This window comes from Pelodiscus sinensis, chromosome 10, assembly GCF_049634645.1.
Source record: "Pelodiscus sinensis isolate JC-2024 chromosome 10, ASM4963464v1, whole genome shotgun sequence".
NCBI classification, from domain to species: domain Eukaryota; kingdom Metazoa; phylum Chordata; order Testudines; family Trionychidae; genus Pelodiscus; species Pelodiscus sinensis.
The window spans coordinates 29,213,805-29,228,067 of NC_134720.1; the positions used below are offsets into that span (position 1 = coordinate 29,213,805).

Below are 14,263 nucleotides of genomic sequence, written 5' to 3' on the forward strand. Positions count from 1 at the left end.
GTGGCTGGCTCGAGCCGTGCCAGGTGCAGGGTCTGCTGGCTGGGTGCTGGCAGGCTTGCACCTGGCACGGGCACCGTAGCCAGCCCGTGCCCCTTTAAGGGGTCCGGGGCCGGGAGGGGGGCATAGAGTTTCCCTGGTGTTGGCCAGAGTGGCCACCAGGGAAACCTGGGGAGGGCTAGCCTCCCACTAGTTCGAATTAAGGGGCTACACACCCCTTAATTCGAACTAGTAAGTTCGAACTAGGCTTAATCCTCGTAAAATGAGGTTTTCCTAGTTCGAACTAAGCGCTCCGCTAGTTCGATTCAAATTCGAACTAGCGGAGCGCTAGTGTAGCGGCTATGAATGTTAGTTCGAACTAACGTCCGTTAGTTCAAACTAACATTGTAGTGTAGACATACCCAGAGACTTTAAAGGTATCATTCATTTCAGTTCTGAAGGGAGACAAATCATATAGACATTCCCCAGTGCAGTGGACAGAGTGAGCAGGGACGGGGCCTTGGAGAAGAGGCATGAAGAAGGCAGGGCAAAGGTATCTAGGTTTGAGGTAGATCCTGGATAGCACTTACATTCAAAAAGTGATCGTATGGTTTAAAAGGTTGGAGACCTCTGCCCCAGTGTTTCTCACTGGTGGAGTCTACTGTAATCAATCAGAAGGGAAGGCAGAAACTATACTACTTTGTTTTGTAGGCTATGGTTTAGCTACCGTTGCTTGTCCAGACAGAAAAGTCAGAGAAAATAAACATTTCAGCTCAGCCTTGGGCAGTGGTCTAGGCCAGTATGTTGTTATCCTTAATTCCATCAATTTGTGGAAAACTAATTATTATTATTATTTAGCCTAATTATATGTATTACTTGAGAGAATAGTTCCCTGACTCAAAATCTTGGTTTGGTTAATTCCAATATATCCTGTGCCAGCCATGCCTAACCTTCTCTACAGTTCCATTGGTCTGCTCCAGCTATCCAGTAGGTAATGTTCCCCCAGACAAACCATGCTCTAATCTAATCACCAGCAGACAGCACCTGCCTCCCATGTTATCATGCCATCTGCCAAGTGCCCTTATTATTACAATATCCCACAATGTGCATGTTCTCTCTCACTGCATTTATATTATGCTTACCCAATGTGGTATCTCCTCTTCTCCATGTATAAAGTGTGTGTGTGTCATTATCTTTATTTTATTTGCTCCCTTGTTTACAACTGTATTTTCCAACATGGTCATTAGTCCAACTTCTAATCCTAGGGAGCCAGTGAACCCATGTCAACTCAAATTTGTGGGTTTGCAATGAGATTCAAACATGGGGCTAACCAGATGTGTTTGCAGCCAAATCTTTCCAAACTCCAGGGACTGCTAACTTAGCTGAGCCAGTTATGATATCAATATAGCAATCTACTGACACCAAACCTGGTGGGATTTGCAGTACTCTACTACTACAGCCTGAATCATTTGGAAATTCCAACAAACCTTTTGAGAGCTGTGGTCTCTTCAGAATTCAGGGATTATAACTCAATTATTCTGCAATCATATGAAATGCAAGGAAAGGCATTCTGAATTTTGAACATGGTGAACCTAGAGCCATGAATTCACAATCTGCTTTATAGCAAATATCACCAGGTCAATCAGTCTCTTAGATTATTCCTCTGCTGCTGAAGCATGAGGAATCTCAGGGTACATGTACACAGCAACATTATTTTAAAATAACTAGTGTTATTTCAAAATAACTTACTCCACATCTACAGAGCAGGCAGTTATTTCGAAATAATGTGGAAATACTGTCAAGCTGGAGAACTCCTGTAACCCTCATTGTATGAGGAGTAAGGGAAGTCAGAGGAATTATCAAAGTAAATATTGTGTAGACGCTCCCAATTTCAAAATAAGTTATTTTGAAATAAGCTATGCACTTGACATAGCTCAATTTGCATAGATTATTTTGAGTTGAGCCCTGCTGTGGAGATGCATCCTCAGAGAGATTTAATCTAGGCCTTAATACCAAAATAGACAATGTTAAACCTGCTTTGCTTTACACCACACAGTCATTTGGAGGAAACTGCCTTCTTAACTGAATAATTCATAAAGCAAAGTAGTCAGACCACAGACTTATTTAACTACAGTAGAGGAGAAAATACAACTGTATAATATCATAGTAGAATGCAACATTGTTAGCCAGGAGTTGCATTTAACTCTGAGAAGAAGACAGGAATAAATAAATAAATAAATTTCAATCAAAGTAGCTGCAGTGCTGGTGACAGTATAGAAAGAAATATATTAGGCTACGTCTAGACTGCAAGCCTCTTTCGAAAGAGGCTTTTTCGAAAGATACTTTTGAAAAAGCCTCTTTCGAAAAAGAGCATCTAGACTACAACCAGTATTTTCGAAAAAGCAAGCCACTTTTTTGAGAGAGAGCACCCAGGCAGTCTGGATGTTCTCTTTAGAAAAAGCACAGTTTGCATTACATAGCACCTTTTTTTGAATGAGCACTTTCGAAAAAAGGTGTTATTCCTTGTAAAATGAGGTTTTCCGTGGTCAAAAAAACTGCTCCGTTCTTTTGGTTTACTTTTGAAAGAACGTGGCAGCAGTCTAGACGCAGGGGAAGTTTTTTCGAAAAAAGGCCACTTTTTTCGAAAAAACCCTATAGTCTAGACACACCCTTAGTGAGCTGACAGCTTCTTACTGAGAAAATGTGTCCCTAAATTTGAATTTGGAGAGTGATCATTTAGGAAGCATGGTTTAGTAGCTAAAATCAGAATATGGCAAGTCAGGAGAAGAAAATTCAGCTCCATGCTCTTTTTCAGCTATGTTGTATGACCTTAGGTAATTTAACCTTTCTGTGCCTCCATTTCCACCTGTGGAAAATGGAGACAATGATAATAATAATAAATTAATAACCTACTTCATTATTATTAATTTATTAACATTCACAAAATGTTTTGAGAGACTCAAGTGGAAAATGCTAAATGAGTGCAGAAAATTGTTATTATAGGCAGTGCAGCCAGAAACTCCTATAGTTGCCTGTCAATTTCCATTATGAGACCTTATTTTAATTGTTTATACCTTTGCCAACTTTCAATCATTTCAGTTGAAATTATCCATGCCAGGTGACTGTATCCAGTTGACTTTTATTTTATTATATTTTATTTCATGCTAATTTCCATTAAAATAGATCAACAGTTTCTTAGAATGAAGTTGGGGAAAAATTATTGTTTTGCCCATGTTAAAAAATCTTACAACTATTTTACTGAATATTACTAGAACCTCCATACTTTGGCACAAAGTTTTGTAACTTGGCCAGTGGTAGTTGGGAGGAGGTGACATGATGCCAGACTTTTGCTGACCCCATGAATATTCACACAAATTTGGACAAGTTATAACTTACAATCAGCCAAAGAAAATACTAAGCTTTCATATTACCAAATGGATAACAGGCTCCTCAGCCAAAGTTGTCTTTTCTTCTTCTGTGCAACTGCTGCCAGAGATCATAAAGCAGAACATGCTTAAAGCTTTCCTGAAGCCTCAGCATCAACCATCTTTGATCACAACCTGTGGATATTAATCTGACACAGTTTATAGAAGGCCCCAGCTTGATTTGGAAAGCTTAGTGAGAGGTCTTACAGTGAACTAGCTGAGTTGGATTTGTTATATCCAACCACTGTAAATTATTCCTAACAAATTTTCTGTGAATTAGTTCTGCCAGTTGCGAAGACATCAAGCCCTAGAGGCTATCACTGACAGTCTGTCCTTGGGTGATTGTCTAATGCAATTAAGGTCTACTAGGAATTCAATCCTCTGATAATAAATGTATGATTGTTAATAAGAACAGAGAGCTCATTCAACTGATGGTTCAAACTACGTGCAAAAGATGGAGAGAGAGAGACGCTTCTCCCCCTATCTTTCCTCGTCGACCAAGCCGCGTCTTGACTGCTGCGTTGTGCCGACGATCAGCTGAGCCGGCACAGTGCAGTGGCCATTTTTATTTTAATGAAGCGGGGGATATTTAAATCCCCGCTTCATTGACTATGTTGGGTAGTCTAATTTACATGCCTCTGCTGGCAGACACATGTAGTCTAGACATACCCTGAGAGCGAGTACGGGGATTTATGGTGGTATATAACAGGTGATCACACCACTGAGGGTATGTCTACACTACCCTCCTAATTCGAACTAGGAGGGTAATGTAGGCATACCGCACTTGCAAATGAAGCCCGGGATTTGAATTTCCCGGGCTTCATTTGCATGAAGCCGGCCGGCGCCATTTTTAAATGCTGGCAGTTCGAACCCCGTGCCGCGCGGCTACACGCGGCACGGAGTAGCTAGTTCGGATTAGGCTTCCTAATCCGAACTAGCTGTACTCCTCATTCCACGAGGAGTACAGCTAGTTTGGATTAGGAAGCCTAATCCGAACTAGCTACTCCGTGCCGCGTGTAGCCGCGCGGCACGGGGTTCGAACTGCCAGCATTTAAAAATGGCGCCGGCCGGCTTCATGCAAATGAAGCCCGGGAAATTCAAATCCCGGGCTTCATTTGCAAGTGCGGTATGCCTACATTACCCTCCTAGTTCGAATTAGGAGGGTAGTGTAGACATACCCTGACTGACTACGCGAAGGGCAGAGTAGTAACATCATTGTCCCCACTCTCTGGCTAAGCTGGCATTACATAGGGACACTTATCATGGCAAACACAAATTAAAATTGTTTTCAATAAAATTCATTAATGTTTAAATATTAATTATTTTTTAAAAAATCATAAAATGTTATTGGAATGGAATTCTTATGGAACCCTTATTTTCACTTTGTGGAACCCCGGGGTTCCGTGGAACACCATTTGGGAAACACTGAGTTAGAGAGTGCATGCAGCAGTTGGAGAGGGCATGCAACTGTAATCTATCCTAATGGTTCTATGTAGAACATGGTAAAAAAGGATTAGCTTCTACACTGCCTTGGTCCAAAAGCAAGAAGAAATCTCCTGGGAGGGAGAGGTAAATGTTCTACAAACCTCAGCTCTGTCAGAGGAATACCATGCAGTAATGAGGGGCAGAAGATGGCATAGCTCCCTCATTGGTTGGAATCTGAACACAGTCATCCATATAATTAATGGCTGCTTTAGTCACATATTAACATCTAATTGGTACGTTTTGGCTCACATAGCTCCTGTAAAACTTTGATGAGATGTCATCATCCTTAAAACTGCATGGAGGGATAGGACAGATGAAATTGCCAGCTGCTCACAAGGCCTGACGATGGTTTTATTACATGCTAATAAGCAAGATCTGCCCACCTCTAGAAGAAAACACCTGCACCTGTAGTTCCTGCCGGTTTTCCACAACTAACTTTGCAATATCCTTTTGTGGTGGCCATCCATGCATTCATGTCCAGTGTTGCTGGTCCAGTGCCTGTCTCAGATGAACAATAGAGTATCAGAGTTGGCAATTAAGACTTTGTGGAGTGTCAGCAACTCTGTGATAGAAAGGCATGCCAATGAACTTCAGAAGCCCTAGTATGCAATCTGTGATGCATATCCTATACTAGTATTAACAAGCTGCTGACTAGAATGAATAATAGTTCCCAAAATCCAGAAATTTGGCTTAGCCCAGTCTTCACACTGTGACTGCAGAGCAGTGATGCAGATGGTGGTAATGCAAACATTGATTTGGCAGGTAAGGAGGGAGTACCTGGAAGTAAAGTTTTAGGAGAAGCAGATTTAACATTTTCTTTTGAAGGGATTATGTCACTGGTATGAAAGACTGCCATCAGATCTGCACTTAGACAAACAGCTGGCACAGAAACCTGTACTTTTCAACTCAGAGATATTAATCCAATGGCAATGTGCCATTCTATTAATACTATTTCCACTCTTTGATTTTGTAAGTGGCATGCTGTATTCTCCTTGACTACCAAAGTACCACTTTTAAATGTATCAGCTTCAACTCAGGAGTCATCTGTTAGAAGTAGAGAAAGTTATCAGGGAATAACCCCAGAGTTAATTAAAGTTATCACTTAGTGCCTGATCTTGCAAATCCTTACTCTTGCGATTGAAACCAATATGAAACTGAAACCAAAATGACTACTTAAGGGAGTAAGTGTTACTTGTCTGAGTACAATTTGAGAGGACTGTCCATTTATTATAACAATAAAATGTCTTAAGTATTATCAACTATTATAAAATGTAATGTGAACTTGTTTGTGATTCATTTCTTTGGGATTTTTTAATAAAAACAAATGAGCAAAATGAATTAGAGTCAGGAATCTGATCATGCACACAAATATTTTGAGAGAACAGCATATAAGTTAAAGCATTATGTTGTAATTTCTTTGGATCATCACGGCAATAGAAGCAAATATTATAAATATATTTAATTTTCAATAAATTGAATGATTTTTTTTGCCTGTAAAAATGCAGCACATAAAAAGATTATCCAATATAGTCCTGAAGACTTTCTAGCTAGCCTTTCATATAAGTACCTTTTACTGCACTGACGAGATCCTCAGCTGGTGAAAATGTGCGTTGCTCTACAGAAGTAAATGTGTGCAAATGGACACTAGCCAAACATGAGGCCCACCATGCCCAAATTGTTACTTCTTTACTCACCTTTTAAGCAGGATGCTACATTCATACTGGATTCCTGTATACAAAAAGGCTCAGGAAGAACGTCTGAATTTGATCGATGGATATTGGCATTGGAAAAGGTTCAGAAAAGGGCAACAAAAATGATTAGGGGTTTGGAACTGGTCCCATATGAAGAAAGATTAAAAAGACTTGGACTTTTCAGCTTAGAACAGAGGAGACTAAGGGGATATGATAGAGGTCTATAAAAACATGAGTGGTGTGGAAAAAGTGAGTAAGGAAAAGTTATTTGCTTGTTCCCATAATATAAGAACCAGGGGTTACCAAATGAAATTAGTAGGTAACAGATTTAAAGCAAACAAAAGGAAGCGTTTCTTCAAACAGCACACAGTCAACCTGTGGATCACCTTGCCAGAGGATGTTGTGAAGACAAATAGGATTTTAACAAGGTTAAAAAAAATAGCTAGATAAATTAATGGAGGTTAGGTCCATCAAAGGCTATTAGCCAGGATGGGTAGGAATGGTGTCCCTAACCTTTGTTTGTCTGGAAATGGATGACAGGAAAGGGATCACATGATGATTGCCTGTTGTGTTCACTCCCTCTGGGGCACCTGCCATTGGCCACTGTCCGTAGACAGGTTACTGGGCTAGCTGGACCTTTGGTCTGACCCAGTCTGGCCGTTCTTATATTCTTATGATTATGCAACTGATTAACCCCTATATGTGTTAGCTTGTGATATCTTCTCCCCTACTCCCTACAAACTAGGGGCTCCAAAACAAAGGGACAAATAAAGGATGCAGACTCAGGCATTTTAGTCCTCTTTGAACAAATTAGAAAGTTACTTTCCTCCTTCTGCAATGTGCCCCATATATTTGGCACTTCTTTTGTTCACCTAATAGCATTCTGAAAAATGAAACCGCGAGGCTCATTTTAAGTAAGACCACTCTGATTTCCCTGTATGTACTTCTGGAACTTTAACTATCAGAAGGTTGAGGGAAAATCTACCAAACACATATAATTAGATTCATTTTAAAATGTTTTTAAATTATTTGCCTGCCATCATCATTTGTGAGAAGGCTAATGGATAGAAGGTAGGAATTATGACAGTGCAAAGGGTGATTTTAAGGCAGTAGAAAGATGGATAGCTATAGAAGCAGATGGCTGGCTGTAATAACTAAGGTGGTACAAATGAAAGCCTAATGCATAAGAGGTTGAAACTGAGATGTTTGAATTAATAAGTCTCCAGAAAAGATTAGAATAAGGTTGGTATTACTCTGCATTTAGATTTAAACATCTCTGTTTTGTTAACTTTTTGAATTTGCCCTTTTCTTGCCTTCATTGGATGCATCTCTGCCTCTCTGCTCAGTCTATTCCAACTTCTGTTAGTTTTTATTCCTAACAGGCTGTTCTATTTAATTGTAGGCTAAACACCCTTGTCTCACTGATGGGTTGGAACCATTTGCTGCACAATGCAGAAAGAAAATTAGTTCTTAATGTGCACCCTTCTCCATTATAGAAAGTTTGCCTCCGAGGTGTGCGACTAAATTATCAGACTTGAGAAATTTCAAGTTGGCACTTGCATCCCTGAAACAGTATCTGGGCTTCTAGGAAAGGGACTGTGGGGATAGTATTAAAAATCTATCAGTTGTCTGTTTAGCACGTTAGGAACGGAAATTAAACGACCGCCTTTAATCATGTAGCAAGTAGTTTGATTTCTACTAGCAAGGCGGCAAACACGCACATGCCCCGGATGGTTAGTTTGCCAGAGAATCTTGAGAAGAGTTCAGGGCCATTTCTGTATCCAGCCCCCTTCTGGATGCAAAAAGTCTCTCCTGCCTGTCTCTCCCTCTTCAGCCGGGATCTCGGGGAAGGGGGGCGTGCAGAGAAGCGAGGTGGCTGCACTCATTTAACAAAGGCAGGGCGCCAGCCAGGCATTGTGCACGGCAGAACTTCCCTTGCTCGCCCCCCCTTTGCAAGACGTGAAACCCCCGTGAAGGAAGGTGTCACTGTGCAGACGGCGCGTGTGTGTGTGTGTGTGTGTGTGTGTTTCGCGCGCGCCAGACAGAGCAGACCGACTACTGCCCCAAGTCCCGGGTCAAGAAATGGGGCACTGGCTCCATCCGGCCCGTGCTCCCCTGCGCTGACCGGCGGGTGCCGCCCCCTCCTTACCCCTCCCCCTCCCCCTAACCAAGCCGTGGCTGGAGCGCCTGGCTAAGCCCCCGCGGGGACAGTGAGGGGTTCCTGCCCCATCCCCTTGTGCGATCGGTCGCGGGCTCCCCCGAGAACTGCTCCGCCGGCTGCCAGGAGACACGGGCTGGTTTATTGCCGCCAGCCCAGCCTGGCTCTGCAGCCGCCGCCAAACTCCCACCGCAGCCGGTGCGGGAAGGAGGCAGCGCTCTGCTGGGCTTGGATGTCTTGGAGATGCCGCAGCTCTTCGCCCCTGGCAGTGCTGCAGCCGGAGTCTGAGCCTAGCGCCTCGGGAGCAGCCTGTGCCCCTCTCTGCCTCCCCAGCCGCTTTCCCGCCGGCTCCTGGCGGCTGCTCAGCCGGGGACACCCAAGGCTGCCTTCGCCTTTTCATTGGTCGGTGATGTGTCTATTTACATCAGCGCCGAACTTCGCCGAACATCAGCTGGTGAGTCCCGGGAGAAAGAGAGGGGCAGGGACTGGCAGGGGAGCGGAGACAGGACAGTGCAACTGGCAGAGGGAAAAACAGAAAGTGGAACTAGTAGCGGGACTGGCAGGGGAGAGGAGACAGGGCAGTGGGACTGGCGGGGGAGAGACAGGGCAGTGGGACTGGCGGGGAGAGACAGGGCAGAAGGGCTGGCAGGGGGGAAGACAGAAAGTGGAACTGGCAGGGGAGAGACAAGGCAGCAGGACTGGCAGGGGAGAGGACACAGGGCAGTGGGACTGGCAGGGGAGAGACAGGGCAGTGGGACTGGCAGGGGGAAAGACAGAAAGTGGAACTGGCAGTGGAACTGGCAGGGGAGAAACAGGACAGCAGGGCTGGCAGAGGAGATAACAGGGCAGCGGGACTGGCAGAGGGAGAAGACAGGGCAAAGGCACATGGACTGGAGAAGGGGAGACTGGATGTGGAGAGAAGGGGAGAAGAGGAAAGTGGGGTCAGAAAGGGAGAGGTTCTGGGGATCAGGAAGGAGGAGGAGGGCAGGGAAAAGATGCAACTGGAGAAATAGAGAGATAGTCACAGAGATAATTCAGTTTGCTGAACTCTTATCTCACCTCCTTGTGCACAGTTACTTAGCTGCCCTTCTCTTCAGCAAACAACATGCCCTGTAGCCTCTTGTAGTACCATCTCATTTTAATGTTATAGATTTTGATGTTATGGTGACACAGTCTTCAATGGACTGTGATTTTTAATTTTATTTGGCATATAGTTAACACAATCTAGATTTATGTTGTTAAGCTCTCCTCCTGCTACCTCTGACATCATGAAAACATACATACCTATCTTATTTTCAAGTACCATGTTTTCCTTCATTGGACTCCAGTGTAATTTACAACAATGCTGATAATGCTTTGATGGCATTTGGTTACTTTTTTCACAATGACTTTTACATAAAAGTTGATATTACACATTTCATAAAAGGCCATATTAAATCACTGTGGATTTTAACTTGCAAGAATCTTAGTGCCACCAGTGAGATGCTGAGCACATCCAGCTCCTAGCTAAGCACCCTGAAAGATCCAGCTTAGTGTTCAAAGAAACCTATCCTGCATCCTTTACTTACATAAGTCATCCTGTTGAAAGGATTGCAACTGACTCTGGTTATACACCTTTGCAAGTGTGGTTTTACATCTCATGCAAAGGATGGACAGTAGCTTACAGGGTATGTATGCCATAACCAATCAAACTGCCATCTATTTGAGCTATGATTTCATCAGACCCTACAAGCTAAAGTGGTATGACTGTAACAAATCTTTTATGTTCACTTTTCAATTAAAAACAAACTGCAGTTGTAAATGGTGATGGCTGTTGCAGCAGGTATACATTTGCTTGTCTGATAAAGTGTAGAGGCGATAGTAGCCCTAGCCCAAGAGTTCATACTTATCTGAATGATGGCTGAAGGCATTCGCTAGTCATCTCTGTTAATTTTATCCTACTATTATTGCAACACTCCAGCTGTGTCTTCTCCTCAGTTCCTCAGGCCATAAGTTTTAACTCATATGGAAGCATGTGGTATGTTTGGTACACGCACATGCAGTTCTTTAGAGAGTTGATTGATAACATGTAGCTCGTTTCAGAAATCAGTTTTATAAATCAGTTTTAAACATACTCATCCAGAAGTGAAAAGCTAATGCATTAACTCACTGTGCCACCTAGGCCACAGTCAGTCAAAATAATTATGGTTGTCTGTTTTGTCTAAGCTTTAGTGAGCAGCTGGTAGAGGATCACAGGGGCACTGAGAGAAACATAATAAAACTGTAGTACCTAAGCTCATATCTGCTTAAATTACCCCTAGGCTTTTGTTGTGTCTGCAATTAACACATAAAGAGGCTTTTACTAGGTGTTCTTTAATGCAGACTTTGTAGGTTTTACAAAGAACTAAAAGTAAGAATGAATCAGTGGGATATCTTTAAATAAGAACACTCCTGCAGCAACAAAAAGACTATTTCAGTGGGGAAAAGTTACTTACTGACTGCAAGAAGCACATTTGCACATGTAAGATACAGTATATCTTGTAGCTCTGAAAGGGTACATCTACACAGCAAGGCTAAAGTCAGCATAAGCTACGCAACTTGAGCCACGTCAATTGTGTAGCTGAAGTCAAAATAGCTTAACTTGTCTTCTGGCACTGTCTACACAGCAGAAAGTTGAAGGAAAAATACTTTTCCTTTGACTTCCTTTACTCATAGTAAAATGAGGGTTACCAAGAGTAGGAGTAAGAAGTCCTCCAGCTCACCATTATTTCAAAGTAATGGCTTGAAGTATAGACACGCTCTTTCTACGCTGCTGTGTAGACATACCCAAAGAGCCACAATTCCAGAGTATTAAAACACATCCAAAACCAGAAGAGTGAACAATATTCTAATTTAGGATGAGAGTGTTCAGACAGGTTTGAGCATTCATCAGCTCTGAATATATATAAAAAGTAATTCTTATGCCTTGCTGTGTATGGAGGTGAAAAGGTACAACTTTTAAATTGCTTTCTTATTTTTACCTGTGAATAAGATATCACAGTTTAATACAGGGGCCAGTTCTCCCAAATGTAAGCATTTGTGTATACATTTTCTATGGGATTCCACTCTTATGTATGGAGAGCTGTAACTTATTTGGTGAAAGCCTGTAATTCACTTCAAAACAGGCCCATGTGGACTGGGAGGTAAGACTCTTTGATCTGGTGTACTGTAGAACCTTAGTCCAAAATAACTCCCTTAAATTCAAATTTGTAAATGGTGCATACACAATACTTATAATTCCATTATTCTGGAATAAGGGACTGTGGAATTCAAATACTGTACTCCTGCTTTTCTTGAGGAGTAATGCTAATTCTGAACTTGTAAGTCCAAAATAACGTTCGTGTGGATGCTCCAGTGCCACTAATTCAAACTAATTGCCCCCTGGAGGGCCTCTGATAGCGCCCCAGAGTGCTTCCTGGGGCTATGAGTAATTCCATTATTCTGTCCGCATTAACAGAGCATGTCTCAGACTAATTTCAATACTTACCTGTCAAAAGACCCAGAAATTCAAATTTGTTAAATTAGGAGTCTATAAGTCAAATTTAATAAATTGAATATAATTTCCCAGTGTAGACATGGCCTATATGTTTGGAAGGTTAGGGGCTAGACAAGCTATGCTGGGTTCCAGTCTTCTAGGCACCTATAGAAGACCTATGCCTCACTGCTCTGTGGTTCCAGAACTATCCCTTAGGGGAACAGCTGTGAATCAGGTTAGCCTGTAAGCACTGTGCTGTCTGGCAACTGTAAGTAAACTTGGGAGACAATAGGAGGACATATCATCCTAGTCATTTATTTATTATTGTTGTTGTTGTCATAGCCCCCAGTGAAGTTAGTTCTAGGCTGTTGGATTCTCTTACATGATTTTATTTAAATTACAAATACTAATTATTGAGGATTGGTTTGGGGGGCAGAGATCTTAAAATTAAAAGGAAAGGAACATGAAATCATAGGTAGAAAAGAGTAGGAATGACTGAGAATTACAATGTGTAAGGGGAAGAAGGATGTGTGGCTGTGCAACTGACTGTCTTTGGTGCTAGGAGAGGACAGAGATGAAGCAGGACCAAACATCAATAGCAATAGAGCAAATAATATATAGATAGAGTACAAGCCTCAGGGCTGATTGAATGATAATGTCAAGAGGCTGAGAAGGTTGCCTCCAGCTAATCCTGATTGGATAATGGGAAGGAGGATCACTGGGTCAGATGCCCCAGGTGGGTCCCTCTGGATATGGTGAAGGAGGCAGGAGGACTTGATGGCACAGACTTAATGCTGTGTCTTTTGTTGGTTACTTTGGGGGGTGAGACCAGAGGGTTTGAGGACAGCCAATATTCCTGCTCCTGGAAATCCAGTATTCTTCCCAGTAGAGTAGAAAGGGCAGGGGAAGAATTCTACCCCCTGATAAAACAATCTTAAGAAAAAACTCTATGGGTTGTGACTGTCAAGAGTTCCATTCTATGGTGGCAGGGAAAATTACCCTGCATCCAGGAGAATTTAACCCAGTATTGCAGGAACAGAGGTAATGAAGGGACAATATTTGAATAAGGAGGCAATGAGTGGATATATCAGAGCACTATAAGGGGTAAATCAACAACAGCCTTTCAAGAAATACAAACAAAAGGTCTATTGCCATAATCATATCCTACCACCTGATCTCACTTCCACTAGTTTTATCTGTCTTCGTTGGAGTTATTCCTAATTTACATCCATCTAAAGTTAGATCAGCAGTTCTAATCCTACTTCCATTAATATTAACATAAAGACTTCAATTAATTTCAGTGTGAGTGGGATTAAGTCCAGAACAAAGCCCATTTTTCTTGCTTCTGTTTAGTCATAACCTCAACACTTCAATATTTAATTGCTGAAATGATTTTTTTTAAATGCCACTTAGGCAAAAACAACATATTTGACCTTTGGCATTAGATTAAAGATCACAATGTTAAGTTAATTTTTATTCAGACACTAACAGTTACCTTTTGCTTGACTGTGAACTTTTGTACCAGGATTTATGATTAAATCATAAGGTTGTTAAAACCAAGCATGGGTCGGTGTTCTTTCCTTTTTGATGTCTTATATATGTGAAAGAAGAACTGTCCTGTGAACTGTGAGTGGCAAAAAAAACAGCTGCGTGGTTATAGTTGCTTTAATTTCATGACTAAGATGTTACTCAGATTTGTAAACAAAACAATCTTTTCCCCCCCTTTTGCTACAGCTGATCACAAACAACATCCTAGTAGCTGGTGAATTAAACGGCTGGATGTGTATAGGAAATATGATTCAATTAGGCGCTCAGTGAATTTAGCTTTTTCCTTTTCAGAATCTGGGTTATGGGCAAGTCAGAAAGCCAGATGGATATAACTGAAATGAATACTCCAAAACCAAAGAAAAAACTGCGATGGAGCGCCCTTGAAATAGGGCTAGTTGTTGTAGTAATTCTTCTAACTATTATATCTATCACAATGATAGCCCTGTATGCAACATATGATGGTAAGTGAATGTTTATTTCATTGCAG

The 14,263-nt window shown here is 41.9% G+C and overlaps 1 protein-coding gene across 2 annotated transcripts in view; it reads left to right on the forward strand.

Moving 5' to 3' along the window:
• Positions 1-8,413: 8,413 nt before the first annotated feature.
• The window catches only part of MME (membrane metalloendopeptidase), an 81,866-nt gene continuing 76,016 nt past the window's right edge, over positions 8,414-14,263 (forward strand). The window contains exons 1-2 of one of the 2 annotated variants that reach the window (XM_006123482.4): positions 8,414-9,189; positions 14,068-14,237. In XM_006123482.4, the coding sequence (XP_006123544.1) occupies positions 14,078-14,237 (160 nt within the window). In that variant the 5' untranslated portion in view covers positions 8,414-9,189; positions 14,068-14,077. Of the gene's footprint in view, positions 9,190-13,727; positions 13,855-14,067; positions 14,238-14,263 lie in introns of those variants that run through there. The other variant, XM_006123483.4, reaches the window with a different exon arrangement.